This window comes from Vanellus vanellus, assembly GCF_965231255.1.
Source record: "Vanellus vanellus genome assembly, chromosome: 1".
In the NCBI taxonomy this organism is placed as follows: domain Eukaryota; kingdom Metazoa; phylum Chordata; class Aves; order Charadriiformes; family Charadriidae; genus Vanellus; species Vanellus vanellus.
Window position 1 is genome coordinate 99,332,059 of NC_138905.1, and position 15,944 is coordinate 99,348,002.

Sequence of the window (15,944 nt, forward strand, 5' to 3'; positions counted from 1 at the left end):
ATAAAGCACACCTCCAAGCCAGAAGGTGTAAAATTCACAATCCTGCTGTGCTAAATACCTCACCGTATGCTAGTAGGCTTACTTCAAAACATGCTAGGCATTTGAAGTAGCGGCCAATAAAAGACCTGTTAACTTGACCACATTAGACCTCCCTGTACGTTTTAGCTCCATTCCACTGCAGGCAGGTTTATATGAAATGCCTTTACATTGTCACCTTGGAAAAGTAAGGGATAATGAATTCCTACAAGGAGGAAAATTTTGTAAAGGCGGGTTAGTCAACAGGCTGTACTAAACCATCCTAGGCCATTGGTGGTGACTTCAGAGAGGCATCCTCCTCTGCACTGCTTGTGGCGGCTGGAACCAGAGTACTGCCCCTAGGTCACACGGGGATACGTATCCTTAACGCCAGGCTGGTGGCAGGTGTCTTCCAAGACTTGCACTACTCAGAAGCAGCAGGGCAGAATATAGAAAGCAGCGACTGGAATCAGGGACTGACCCAGAACACTGAAAAGCCCCCAGTACTTTCCCAAAAATCCTACCAAGGCTCGTCTTTTGTATTGAACTGCAGCAGCACCCACACGGCACAGTCCCAACTTTAGCCTTCCTGCCTTTCCACCAGGCAAGAAACAGCATGCAGAATGATGTAGCCAGCCTCTCCCCGTGAGACAAAAGTAACAGAAGAAATTTTGCCCAAATAATTGTCAGGTGCAGGGTTCAACACAGCACCTACTTCAGCTAGGGATTTTGAAACTGCTTACAAACCTAAGCTCATGGAGAAAAAAAAAAAAAAAAAAAAAAAAAAATCTATCGAGAAACACCAAGCTACTGCCTCTGACTTCAAGTCCTTAGCCACATTGTGCTGGTTGTACAGAAGGTATGCTGGTGGAAACAGCAATGGTCCCTGTTTTCTTAGCCCCGTCCCTAGACTGCTGCTGCTGGCTGCAGTCAGGCATGGGTTGCTGTCGTGGTTTAGGCCAAAATCCACCACTGGGGACCTGGGGGACCCCAGATGGGACTGACAGATGCTCCCCTCTACCCCTCTTCAAAGAGAGAGGCAGAGGAGGAAAAAGAGACTCATGAGTTTAGAAGGAACTAAACTACTTTAATAAAATATTAATAATAAAAGAAAAAGAAATAATGAAATATATACAAAACCGTATCAAGCTCCTGAGATGACAGTCACCTCACCAGCTGGCACTGGGGCAGTCCCAGGCTGGACTCAGTGACGGACGGGAACTGGATTCCGGATCTGGATTCAGGATCGGGATCAAAGGCAGATGAACAGAGTCCTCCTCAGACGTCAGCCATTGAAGGAAGAGCCAGTGACCCTTTGATCCCTCAGCTTTTATACTGAGCATGAGGCAGATGGGATGGAATACCCCGTTGGTCAGTTTTGGATCACCTGTCCTGTCCGCTCCTCCCCGCAGATGGGACCCCACTATGCTTTTCCGCTTCCGACCCTCCAACGGGGCAAATAACAAAGTTGGTTGGCCTTGGGGGTTATAGCAATAAGCATAAGCAGGAGCCTCTCTGCATACCATGCCTGGGCATCAGCTATAAACATTGGTCTTATCACTCTGAGAGAGTGAACACTGTCTGCGCAATACCCAGTTAATTTCAGTAGTTAGAAGATGCCCACCTAAGAAGCAAAGTTACTGAAGAAAATTGGTTCTGTTTTACCTCAAACCAGGCCAGATGCCAGGCTCCCAGCTTAACCCAGTATGACATGTCTTATGCCGTGCTCTTAAGGCATAGCTGCTGGAAGAGGTGGCTTCACGTAGGCAGCTCGTCTGCCTTTGCACTGTCTCCTTGCTCAGTTAACTAGACTAAATCAGGTGGCGAATACCAAACATAACAACAAGACAAGGTAAAAGAAACTCATGGGCTCTTTATGTTGCTAATGCATATCCTGTTTTGAGTCCTTATAGTAGATTGCCCCCTATGTACGACTTTTTATAGGCTTCCCCTGTTTTGAAAGAGTTTTTTCACATCCTGCATATGTTTTATGATCCTTTAAATATTATCTTGCACTTGTCTCAGCTCTACTCCAAAAAGATACTACAGCAACACAACAGGCATTTTCAGATACTTTAAAAAAAATAAAAATAAAAATAAAAATCAATCAACACTGGCGTAGGCCCTTCCACTCAAGTCAAAGATGTCTTAGAGATGAACAAACAGAACTGGTAAATGTTAGACAAGCTGAAACAAATGAGGAATTTTCAGATACTAAATACAGCATAAGAAGATGACATTTTTCAACTGTTACATAGTGGTTTACAAAGTCTGAGAGATTAGCATTATACTTAGATGGTAAAATTGGAGCAAACGAATTAAGCTTCCTGCTGCAAGACACATGTGCAGGGGTGAAGTAGGTGCCAAGGAAGAAAGAGTGTGGATTTTTCAGCTCAAATTGCTCAACTTTATCTTCCTTTTTGTTCCCTAACTCAGGCTATGTATATGATTTCTTACCCGTTTTCTCCTGCCCAATAACTTTATGTTAGCTAATTTCAAGGAACTTGAAGCAACAAGCAATCTCGAGGATATCCAGCTCCCCTCTCTCTCTGGTATTTTACCAATTAGCCATTTTATAACTACCTCACTAGTGAAAGGTATGTTGAAAAATTATTCAAGGAGATAGAGGCCTCATTGTACAGCCAGTGATCATCGTTTTCCCCAGGATGTTTTTAAGATGAGCCCAACCTCTTTTCTTCCTAAAACTGTTTCAGCTATAATCAGCTATAGTTTTGGGGTTTTACCTTTTTTCCTGGAAGAAAAAAAAAAAAAAGAAAAGATACTGGTAGGGGACGAACATAGATCTTTCCCCTGAAATTATGATTTACTGTCTAAGATGATGAAAGGCAAAAAGAAGGATGTTCTGATCTTTCCATAACTTAGAGTTCTGCTGTTTGAAGCCTACCTTTCACCTTATTGATAAGGCTGGTACCATTGAAGATTGCCTGAAACGTCCCTTCATATAATTCTACTTTCACTTACCTGTAACTCAGTTAAACTTTTATCATTTGGTCTGATTTTTAAATATGTCAGGTGTCTGCCTCAGGCTGATTTTTTTATTTTTTTTTTTTTTGGAAGCATTTCAGCCAATATCTCAGCTATTTCTGCAAATGAGACAGGGATGTGAGGGTGGGAAGTTTAACTTGCACTGAGTGTTTTGATGACAACTTCTTTGAATAAGCTTTCCGTGCTTTAAAGTAGGGAATAGAAATTTGACAAGAGAGGGAGGGCATCATATGAAAATGATAGGATGATTCATTCCTCCATATGAAAATTTGAGCCATTGGGCCAAGATATAAATCTTCCAAAAAACTGCAGCCTGCATATCTGTTAGTGATTAACAGCTAAAATTCTACATTCAATGAACACATTCGTGCTTTTCATGGGTTTTTAGTGATATTCAGATTGCCTATATAATGTCCTCAAAGAACAGCTGAGAGCACATCTGTGTCCTAAAAGTTTTTGTATGTGAGCCAGCTGGGCATATGCAACCCCCAGACTAAATATACATTACAGGGCTGTCTGCAGTTTAGCCGCTTCCCAGATCTTGTATCATCACCTAAACTTGCTGACCACTGTCCAACTGTACAGCAGAGTAAGCTTTGCATTCTTCCAAACTCAGAGCCCGGGTCCAGGCATTGCAACATCCCCACCATGTTTTGTGGCCCCACCAGAGGACTTTGTGCCTCTCAGTGAGGACTTTCCCTGTAACAGAGTCAAGGCTTCATCAATAAAGGATATAGACAAGTCATATTCTCCAGCGTGTGACAGGTTTTATTCGGAAATTGCAAGAGCAAGGAAGAGGTTTTAGGTTGTGGGAGCCTGGATTTTGGATGCTCAGGGTCAGTTGGGATCTGTGGCCTCTGTCTAACAGTTTTATAATTTTTTTTCAACTCCTGTTCCTAAGAAAAACTTTCTCATCTTGTTCTCTTGCTTCCTGAGATGAGATAGGAGTAGGTGTCTTGGGTCTGTGTTGCCAGTCCAGCATGACTCCCTGTGATCTGCGCCCAGGCAGCAGTGAAGTCTTACTGGTTGTTATCATCTCTTTGGGCCTAGGCCATGTCACTAGGACTTTTATCTATGAGCAGACTGCACATTAAAGAAGAGATAACTGCAATAAATATAAAATGACACACCAAGTTCTTCCATACTAGGAACTGGGAGGAAAAACCCGTGGGAGGGAAACTACAATAGAAAGGCAGGTCCATGTAAGAGAGAAGTGTGGAAGAGGGCAGAGAAGATGGCCCAGAAAAGTTTTTGAGTTAAAAGGATAACTTGTATGCTTTCCTGGAACTTATTTCTGGGGGTTCTACAGTTTTTGATGCTTGTCTGTCACAGCCATCTGTGTCACCCATTGGCAGATGTCCCAGTCCTTACACTTTTTATGCAGAAATCCTGATATCCAATATTTAATTTGGTACCTCGGGGATGGGGAAAGCCGATTCTAAGTTTGCATAATTAATATTTGTTGTTAACATGGCATCAGAGTGCAGAGCACCTGCCTCCATGCATAATTTGCTAGGTGGGGTTGTTTTTTGTTTTTGGTTTTGTTTTTTTTTTACAACAATGCTAAAATAATACTGAAGTTGTGAAGTGACCTACTGCAAGGTTAAGGATTTCACTGTTAGTCCTGCAGTTCACTAGTCTCCCCTCCCACCCACCAATCTGCGATGACAAAAAAACTTTAAGGCTCTGTAATTACACACCTAAACGCCCTTTTACTTCCCAACAAACCTTTGCTCCCTCCACTGTCTAGATGAGATGCTTCTCACTGTGAGCCTAAGAATAAAATACCACTGCCCATCAGCATGGAGTCTGGCCCCTGACCTGTAACGTCAGCAAGGTCCAATTCCCTGATGTACAGACCTTTGAGTACACGCACGCCTGTGCCGGAGAACTGCAGATCAACTCACCTCAACACGTGATAAAGCTCAGCTTATCAAGGTCTGTTGTCATCAGTGCTGGTGAGCTTATGAAGATCAACTGTTCTGCAGTAAGGCAACTGTTACTGACAACGAGTTGTGTATCAAAAGGCAACATCTAACTGGAGAGGTGGGAAAGGTAAGACAGCATGAACTCAGTGTCCCACCCTACGGAGTCCCGACACCAGCAGAAGGCAACGAGAGATGCTGTGCTCTGTGCCTGGTTCAGGGAAAGAACTCAACTCCCTCTCTCCTTCCATGTCCTAGTGGTTTCTTGGTCAGTTTTATCCTAGGTTTGTTTTCCTTAACCTAAGCATTATACAGCTAAAATATACCGTACGCTCAGGCACTGCTCTCAGAGCAGGTGGATTCAAACACCATTTCCCACCATTCATGTTCACATCAGACTATAAACCGCTCATGCCCATTACCACAACAAGGGGAAAACACTGATGCAGAAGACTGACTCGCAGACTGCCACAGAGAACAAGCCCAATGTGCTATTTTGTGTTATAAATCTTACGGAGAAGTTAATGTATCCACACAATAATGAGCCACTACAGCTCATTAGAGGCTCAGCTTGCAAAGTCCAAAGTGTACAAACAGAGGAATATAGGACAAATCTGAAGTAAGCACTGCACCCTGCCCTCTGCCTGCACCAAAGATTTACAGGTATCTGGTAAATGATTTATAAACCTAAAGATAACAAAGTATAAAACCGCATGACCGCCTTCCTTTTACAAAGGAAACACCTTCTGGATAATTTGCCGTGTCTCTGAAAATGTTTCAAATTTTGGTGTCTGCTCTGCTGTTTGCAGGTAAGTGCCTGGCACCCTGTCTCCTGTCGTTCCCTTCTGGCTTGTTAAATAGTCAGCTGGCAGAAAAACCTGTGTTACCACCGGAACTGCACCGACAGAAGAGAATTAACTGGAAGTCACTGCAGCAGGGACATATGGAAGAGTGGGCGAGCACAAGGTTGCATAGCAAATTCCGTGAAATTCAGCTCCTTGTGACTACTTTTGAACCTCTTACTGCTCAACCCCTCAGGTACGAGCAGTGAGGGTGCATTCCTGACCGAAAGGGATTCTTACAGGATGATTTCCTGAACTGTTAAAATTGCAGAAAGGGCTTAATGCCGTTTCTCTGGAATCCTCCCTAAACATGATTCTGATCTCGACATTTATTGTTTGTAAGAAACAATTTCACATGCATTTATAAGGACCCAATGTGCTCTATTTCACAAGTGATTTCTGAGATGCCCGATTTGCTTAAAGGAGCCTGATTTCTTTAGAGCTCTCGGGCTGGCTGACCACTGAGCCTTCACAGCACCCTGCAACCAGGGCACCTAAAATCAAGACTCAGCCTGTAAAACTTGGACCAGGATGAAAATAGATGCGTCTAATAGATGGGCTGCAGCATCAGCAAGGCTGGGAGGAAGCTCTTCCCGAGGAAGCACAGGCCGGTACAGCCAATGATCAGTGATGCACATGCTGTGAGATTAATTTATTCCTCACTAAATTAGAACAAAGCAGGCAGGCAGTAAGTGACTGTTGACCTCCCAGGTGATTGCCCACATCATGGAAAATGCTCCATCCACATGAGTTCATTAAAAGCATTCCTTAGATCCGAGTGCTCCAACACACACGCAGTAAATACATGAAGAGCTAAGGCAAAATGAAGTAGGCAGAATTAGCGAATGCTTAATCATGAATTAATAAAAAAGGTACTTTGTGAATTGGGACCACAGTCAGGTGTACTCTCTCTTATGGGCGAGATTCTCTTCCTTGTCATATGACCCTAAGTTTTGGCTGCAGTGAGGCTCTGCTGGGAGGGATGGAGATGGAAAAGGCCTTTCTCTCTTCTGCAAGTTAGAGCTCGCCTAGAGACCTTCCTTTCCCCTTACTGCACCTCCTGATCTGCTGTGCATCTGAGCTTGGACTATTTCTGCATACTTGTCTGTCTTCCTGAACCTCACCTCCTTTCCATTGAAGGCCATCATGACACAAGCAGTGTCACCGGAAGCCAAGCTGAGAGCACAGCAGCCTGCTGCCCCTGCTTTTGGAAGACTTGTCTTTGCTTTCATCTCCCTTATGTCTCCGTCTTTCCGACAGCCTTGTTTGCCCTCTTTCCCAGGTTCCCTTCTTCAAAAGACAGGAAGAACTATTTATTACTGATTTTTAATGAGCTCTTAAAAGTTTCATTGATCACAAACAGTTCAGTTTTTCATTAATTGTGAATCCTTTCAGCAATGATCAAGGTGGTGGTGAATTAAAACAGAGGCTGTAAGACTCACTAATGAGAACCTGACACTTCATCACACCCTCAACTCAGCTGCTATAAATCACTCCCCAAAATAAACCATCTTCGCACCTCTGGGAACAGGCTTTCTGGGCTGTTTGCTGGACCTTTTCTTTAGCCTCTGCAGAGCGCAGCAGCAAGGGACGGGGTACAAGAGTGTGATGTCATAGCACTGGGATCATTACCAGAGTATCTCAGATGTCTGATTGGGGTGTCTTGCCTATTCACTCAAGGTTAAACTGATGGCCACATATGGATTTAGGAAGGAAATTTCGCCAGGACCCACTGAGCAGGACAAATGGACCAATGCTTTTTTTAATACTTTGCTGCAGGGGAAGTAGTTCCTTCCCTAGGATTATCTAGGATTTTTGCCAAATTGCCTTGCTATTTACCCATACCTGACAACCTTCCTGACCCCTGGCATCACACCAGCAATACGCTCAATAGCTAATTCTGCATTAAGTGTCTGTAACTTGTCTGCCTTTGCTGATGAGGGTATGAGGCTGACGCTGTATCTCTAATGATTGCTAATGACTGAGCACGCATCTCCTGAACCAGAAAGCCCTTGTGCCTGGTGCCGTAAAATCAAGAATTGTCAAAGAATAGAGAACTCAAGCTTTAAAAATAAACAGATGAGACCAAACTTTCAAAGACTAGGTGATATGAACAGTGTTGAAGCACTTAGCAATCAGTGACTAAATTTTGCTGTCAACAAAGTCTAACTGACTTAATTTTATTGTAAGGCCTGTTACCATCCAAACACTTTGGGATACCTAGACAATGTGCACACACACACATTTCTTTTTCACCATTTGAAAAAGCAATATTTGGGTATCTGATTTTAACATATTTGTGCTTTTTAGCTGAGAAAAGGTGTCACGTGGCCCAAAGGTGGCCAGCAGAATCTTAAAGTCTATCCCCACAGCAATCCACCCACATAGGCAAAGTACTGACAGACAACCATGTCTTGATTTCCGGAGTGCCACATAACCTAGAGAAATACTTTAGTCAAGAGAAAACCAGCTGCTTCCGTGCTTTTCTTTCAGCACTTGCACTGCAGTGTTCAGCCTGAATCATAGGGTCTGGCTTTGTGAATCTTTCCCAGATTTAAAAAGTTAGATAGCTGAAGCATCAGGGTGTTCATTCTGACTCATTTCTAACCTTAAGAAACACACCTGAGCTGCAGCATTTGATTTACTTTTTCAAAGTTCCCAACACGTCAGCACTAGCCACCTCAGCAAAGTTAGTGTGTCCAAGGTTGAAGTTTAGCTCTGTCCAAGTTTAGCCTCTGTCCGAGCTCTGTCCTAAAGCGCTGATAAGACCAGCAGCCTTACCCCTGTGAGCTGACATTCTGACCAGACAATCACCAAAGCCAATAATAAGAAGAGTTATTGGACTAAAAGGAAAGCAGCTAGAGCAATTGCCAACCTTTGACATTTAAACTCCATTGATATAAGTAACTCCAGCATTAGCTTTTCAGGTTGTCAGAAACTTGCAATAGTTTTCAGAAACTATGGAGAGGAACAAATAGCTCCAGTTTATATGACAATGTGCACAGAGAATGACTGAACTGTTGCTAAGTAATTGTCAATTTTTTTTGTAAATATCACGGCAAATCAGACATGAACCACTTTTCCCTGTGGTAGATGCACACCAGGGATAAATTTTGGTCCCAAGCCTTGAGATTGCTCCAGTTATACAATACTGGTGATCTAGATAAAAAAAAGGCTCCCGGTGGGGTGGGGAAGAAGCATATCCTATACTAAAGGAAGTATAAAGGTTTGTCTTCTTATCATTTAACTCTACCATTAGACACCCAAACGGTGGCTTGCCTGCTCTCTCCAAAGACTGCTGAACACAGAATGGCTCATACTGCTTAGCTTTTAAAAAAGAAAAAGCATATCAATTAAATGGGTGCCTAAGCACGCAAAGGAGTCAAAATTTAATCCCACACTCACATTTTTGACTGTGTGAGGAAGTGGATCATTGCACAAGCAGCTGAGAGAAAAAGATGTCTACCTGGGAAGATTTTGCAGTTGCACCCAGCTAAATAGCTTACTTTCTAGAAATCTATCCTTGCACAATAGAGTTAAACTTCCACTTGAGTCTAGTATGAAGAGATTTTAATGCACTATAATTTATGATCTTTTCAGGTTGATTTTATATTTTAAGTGGAGTTTGCTTGCTATACTGTAATACTTTTTTATTATTACCTTGATATTCCAAGCTATTTGATATGCCTTTTTCATAGTGAGGGTTGGTTTGGTTGGTTGGTTTGTTGTGTTTTCTTTGTTGGTTTGTTGTTTTTTTTTGTTTTGTTTTTTTTTGTGTTTTTTTTTTTTTTTTTTTATAGTCAGTGCTGCATTAAGTACACATTTGCTGTTTTGACAAAGATGACAAGGTTCACCTCCCCTCTCTCAAATTTAGTCTCATACCAGTTCACACTAATCCAAAATGAGATGCTCAGAAGACACCATAGCAATAATGATTACTAATAGTTTTCTGTCTGGACAATATGTTTAGGTGTAGAGGATAGACAAAACTACTTGCTGAAGACAATTTTTAAATGAGCAAAGCATCTGCTTGCGAAAACCAAAACAATTTTTTCTATAATTTGCTTTTCAGAAGAGAACACTGAGTGAATCTTCAGGCAGTGATGAAAGAAAACACTCCAACTGGTAGCAGCTGGTACAGCCCCTGCAATAGTTCATTCCCCACACACATTCCTCCTGTTTTCCCTTTGGGCCATTAATCCCTAAATGTGCTTTTCAAATTACATATTTATCTGAGAGAAAAGAGGGAAAAGAGTATTTAATAAAAATATTAATGTACAATACGTCTGTCTGCTCTTCACATGAGTTAACGTTGTTTCACTACAATTTGAAATTCATCATCTTTTTTCAGCTCAACTTCATGCACTGTGAGCCATTTCATTAACATTACCCACCTGCTCCCGACTCCCTCCAGTCTTATGCCCAGGTGCTCCAAAACTGCATTCTCCTGGTTTCTGTGCTAGTCTTCTGCAAGATGGAGAGCTGCAGTCCTTCAGGAATAGTCTGTATTTATAAAGCACCTACCCAAGCAACACACTCTTCCACAATCTTTTACTAAGCCATTTGAAAAAACTACAGCCTGAGAAACTTAAATTGAGGCAAACATAGGTTATTTGCTGAAGACTACACACTGTATTCAGAGGGGCTGCTCAGACGGAGACACCTGATCTGATGCCCCCAGGTCTACGTTAGAGCTTTGAGACCTCACTTTCCCTGAGCTCTGCCAGAGCGCAGGCAAACGTGCAAAGCTGCTTGTCTGTGCAGTCCCAGTGAAAGACCAACAGGACTATTTCTGGTTTCACTAGAAATGGTCTCACTAGAGGTCTTCTGCCGGTGAATGAAGTTTGCCCCATTCAAAGACGTATAATGATCCTTACAGTAAGACGAAGGGAGGATGAGGTAAGCCTAAAGGATTAGCTTGAATGCAAAGGCACTTACCCGATTTTCTTCTGTTACTCGTCCATTTTTGGAGTGGCCCACCAGCTAGAGGCAAGGCCTGCAGAGATGGCTCCCGGGTGCTAAAGGTGAGAGGTGGAAAAGTTTGGGACAGCAGCTGGAAAAGAACGAGAACTGGGTGTGAATGGTGGCAAAAGAAGCCAAGAGCAGAGCTGACACCCCTGCCTCTCCTCGGAGCAGACGGGCGCACTTTAATCAACGTAAATATTCAGTATGGTTAGGGACGGCATTTCTCATTGGCTACAGGTACAGCCAGAGCAGACAGTATATTAAAAATGTAAAGTTAATAGCTTTAAGATGCAGCACTCTGCACCACAGTAGCCAAGACAAAACCTCGCTGTCCCACCAGCAGAACAACAAGCTCATTCTTTGAAGACACTGGCAGTGGGGAAAAGAAACACAAAAAGAAGAGCTGCTTAATGATCTTTTCTTCTAGTTCCCCATGTAGCTGGAAGGCCAAAGCACATATTGGTGATAAAATTTGATGTTTAATGGCCCTTACTAACTAAATATATATTTACACAAAAGTGTTAAAGGGGCTGTTACTGAGCTGATTTCTGATCCCAGTTCAGTTATCTCAGTTCAGAAACGTAAGCATGACTATACAAAATATTTAATACCAATGCCCCTCTCTCCTCCCCACCCCCCCAATTCACTAAAGAGAAGTCAACAGCTCATAGATTTTCTATCGGATAATAGTAAATTGCCAGAGAAATAATGATGTTCGGCATGAGCTTAGTTTTATCTTGTGTAGCTCTGGAACAGAAGTGTAGCAGCTTAATAGACAAATGCAAGAAATACATTTTTTCTTCCCCAGGGCAAAATCTTACTTGTTTTCTGAGCTATTCTTCAGTTCCCTAAGGGAGAGAGCAGTTCATTCAACAAGAGCCTTCACACCAAACATCTGAACTCAGGTTTATCTGTGGAGTTGTTAACATTTTCAAAGATGATATTCCTTGAAAACCCCCTACCCCAAGTTTTCTGGCTCCAGTTTCTGTTTATAGAAACTTGGAATCTGGAGAAATGGAAGTAGGAAAGAACTACTGGGACTTTCATTGCTTGTTAAGTAAATTTTCTAAAGTACTATTTCATGTCTTTGTTAAAAGCGAAGGCGACAACCACCTTCACTTCTTTTTTTGTTTGTTACTGTATAATCAAGCACTTTCTCACTTTCTTTTCAAGCATTTTTTTAGCTATGAAAAGAAACAAAGCGAAAAGGAGCAGCAAATACTCTAGCTCACGTAACTGCTACCTATATATGCATTCAGCATGCTTTCTTCACTTAAAATAGTAAAGAGCAACCATATCTTATATGGTCAGCAAAGCCAGTGATAATAGCAAGTGAACTGGATTCAGCTGAGCATTGCCCATGAAAGCAAACATTTGACACTCTCAGTCAGACTTTCCCCTGTAGAAATTCAGGAATAAGGGCATTGGAAAGCTGTCTGTGAGGCAATAGCTTGCCCTGCTGAGCTCCTCTTGTAAGACACAATAGACAAGGGTTCAAGTTCTTGGCCCACGCGTACCAGGTATGCGCGGGTCATCGTCAGGTGTCTGTTTAAACCCACTTCGCTAAATTGAAGCACAGCTGTTTACAGCACTGGCCTCAGCTTGGCAGACTTACCTGAGTTTCAACTTAATCAGCGGCTCATTAAAAATTGTATGATTCAGACTGGCATGCAATTTCAGACCAGTTTAGCCCCAAATGAATTTGTCTCAAACACCGGAGACTAAAAAGAAAAGACTTTTCCTGTACCAGGGCCTTTCATAGGAAGGTAACGAGGAATTCAGCCCTTTTTCTTGGGCAGAATGATTATTTCAAGGAGATCTGCAAGAAGTACTTCTGCATCTGGGGTGACCTCAACAGCTGTCTAAAGCAATGCGATAACAAGATTAGAAGTGCAGTATCTTTTGCTCACAGAATAATTTCCATGCATGCTACTTCTATGCTGCTACTAATGAGAATACATACTACGTCCAAACCAGGAGGTGTACAAAGAGTAGTTAAATACACAGGTGGGTTTAGTTTTTTTAAAAAAAAACTTTAGGTTTCACAACACACCCGAGACTAATGCAATTCTAATCTAAGGTATCTTTTTTGTCACAAAATCTTGTATTAAAAAAATTAGTTAGTCCTTTAATTTTATTGTAACTTTATTTACTTTGGATTCAACAGCAAAATAATAATTTGTAGCAGCTGTTTTATTAATTTCAGCCTTAAAAAAAAAAAAAAAATCTTTCTGAAGATTGAAGCTAGAACCATGCTTGATTTCTGTTAAATAAACTACAGCTCCAAAGACATGCTCCTTGGGTATAAATACATTTTTTGAAGTGCACATTCTGAAATATTTTTTTGATATTCCACTTCAGGTGTCCTTGGAGCACCTTTTCTGACAGAAGAATCAGCAAATCAATTTATACGACTTAAACGACACATACCATATTCTCAGAATTATTGGGACCCAAGCAGCAGCCAGAATGCATGGGGATACACTGTGGCTGAACAGGTATTTTTTCCCATCATCTTGCAGCGTGTATTGAAAAAAAGAAAGTATAGGTCTGGGATTAACGCATAACAGCGACCCTTTGGGGCAAGGGAGGAAATCTGTCCAATTTATCAACGCAGGCAAGGTTGCTCAGCAGTCGCGCAGTGTTATTTATTCAGCGTTAAAACTCAGAGTATTCTTTTCTGTTTTGATCTACTTCAGGTTAGTGAATCGTGGACAGCTTTGAGAGACACAGCACAATACTACATGGACTTGGGTTCTTTTGCCTTTGATCCTTCAATTGCCAGGTACGATGGGGTTTCTCAAGAGAGCATTTCATAGTCTCAGAACGCATGCATGTACCTAAGTCGGTAAAATCGATCAATATAGGAGTGCTGGCAATTGGGTCCTAGTGGCATAACTTGACACATTAACAAACCCGATCATAAGAGACACCTGGAAAAATTAAAGAAGATTTGTTTTTACTGTCCAAGTTTTATAGTTATTTAAATGTAGTCACTTTACTGTGGCACGTTCTTTTTTTTAAGTATGCTTTGGAAGAATTCGTTCAAAGCTTAAAGAATATATATCTTTTTAGAAGTCCACAGAAGCTAAACTGCAGCAATGTAGCCTACGTAGCTGATCTAAAAAGACGACAGAAAGCAATTCCTGAAGATAAGAATAAAAGATAAAAACCCTCATCTATTTCAGTAACAAAACTGTATTCAGTATAGAATAAAAACTCAGTAGAACAAAACAGAGAATGAGACATAGCAGTTGGTAAAACCAGTATTTATAGATCAGCACACATGAAATGAAGTGTTTCAAATAGTCATAGAGAAATTGTTTAGGACTGTGCTAAAATGTACAGATTTTTGGGATATAATTTTGTCAAATTTAGGAAACAATTGCTAAATGACTCAGGTTGACAAGCACAATGTAGAATACACACATTAGTCCTGTGAAACACTTTTCATATGAAGATACCGCAGTCCTTTGAAATGGACAGGAGTGGGTAGAACTAAACTCATCCAACTTCAAGTTTCAGTGCTTAAAATAGTTACTAAGACATAGCAATTTGATCAGTCTGACTGTAACCACCAACTGGAAAATAGGTAAACTTATTTTCCTAATATACTTTGAATTTCATTGACTTAAAATTAGCTTTCTTTTTGAAAGTGAGCAAAGTTTCATTTTGAAATGTTGTTTTTGAAAATAACCTTTTTTCATACGATAAGAATTCGACTTGGAGAATTTCAGATTGAACTTTCTAGGACTGTTCCACCTGAAAGGTGATGCCAGTTTCACTCACACTGAGCAGAAGCAAATAGCCAAAACTCACGATTTCCTTGCCCTCTTGCCAAACCTTCAGCTGGTGCCCTTGGGCCACTGGAAGGAAGCGCCAGGATATGCTCTCACAATTTCCAATACAGATATGGGCAGCAGCTTGTTTGGCTGGCAGCAGTCGCTTCTGCCTTATGACAAATCTGAAGTTATATGAAGACACTTTACTCAGTTTTCTGGAAGGAAAACCAACCCAACCCCACTGTCTTTTCCATTAGAAAAATTATTCAGATGGAAAAATGCCTAACTACCTCTAATTACTGGTTGTCCAATACATGTGTCTGAAGGCTGTGATCCTGACAGCTGCCAGACATATTGCAAGATGAGTTATGCCTCCAGAAAGATAATCCTTATGATTGTCATATGACGGGATTAAAGCCAGTTTACAGAAACACATTTACAGGCAGTCCCACTGAAGCACGTTTATGATTTCAGAGGGAGGCTGGTTAACTCCCAGACTGAAATAAACTTCTAATATGACAGAAATTAACATCCGGAGCTTTTGTGAAGGCATACAGTAGAAGAGACATCAAGCTAGAAGCAAACATTATGAATAAAGTAAACCAACGATTTTCAGCCTTATTGTTCGTGATTAGTGTTTTATCTGAGATGGCCAAGAAAGGCAACCCTATACAGTATAGGCAGGAATCTGGTTCAGGGGGGTTTGCTTCCAGAAGAAAATATTTGCAAAAGCCTGCAAATCTAAAGACTGGAGCTGCCAACAGGATCATTAAGTTAATTTTGCAAAATTTTTCTAAAAGCAATTTATTCCATCTTTTCTAGTGACAACATCAGATCTTACGTGGACATGCTACAGCAGTCTGGGACTCACCTCCAGCAACAGACAAGGATGAGCTATTAAATCCTACATATCTTGTATCTGGCAATGTCAGCATACGGCATGTTATGTATTTGCCATTATGTATTTGGTAAAATGACTTTATCTCATCCCACTGTCTAAACCAGAAATTAACACGCTAAGTCTCTCAATGCCACATATTTTACATCTCACTTCTACTGACAAATAAAAGTCACAGCAAGTTGAATAAGAAGATGAAGACAAGGCAACCATTAACTTTTAGCAGATTACTTTAAAAAACACAAAACAAAACTGTGTTTTCAGGTAAAACAGTTTTTTGACTAAACAATTGGTTTTAATTGTGCATTCATGATTCTGTGACTGAAAACCACATTTCTATTTCTCGGTATTTTACTTTAGCTACGTTTCTGAGAGGCAGTTAAGAAATGGAAATCAGTCACTTTGGGTGGGTAAGAGAAGTAGAGCACATTTACTCCAGGTTTGGCTCATAAGAAGAGCATACTTCCTGTACTTCAAGTGTATTTCCATTTTTTCAAGTACTGGGGTCAAA

General features: G+C 41.3%; 1 protein-coding gene across 1 annotated transcript; it reads left to right on the forward strand.

The window, feature by feature from the left end:
- Window positions 1-5,700: 5,700 nt before the first annotated feature.
- LOC309675636 (uncharacterized protein C3orf85) lies at window positions 5,701-15,436 on the forward strand (the record flags this gene model as incomplete). Its single annotated transcript, XM_082487972.1, has 4 exons — window positions 5,701-5,755; window positions 13,115-13,251; window positions 13,453-13,538; window positions 15,358-15,436. Coding segments are annotated over 4 exons (357 nt in total), but the record flags the coding sequence as incomplete, so codon positions are not given.
- Window positions 15,437-15,944: the final 508 nt, after the last annotated feature.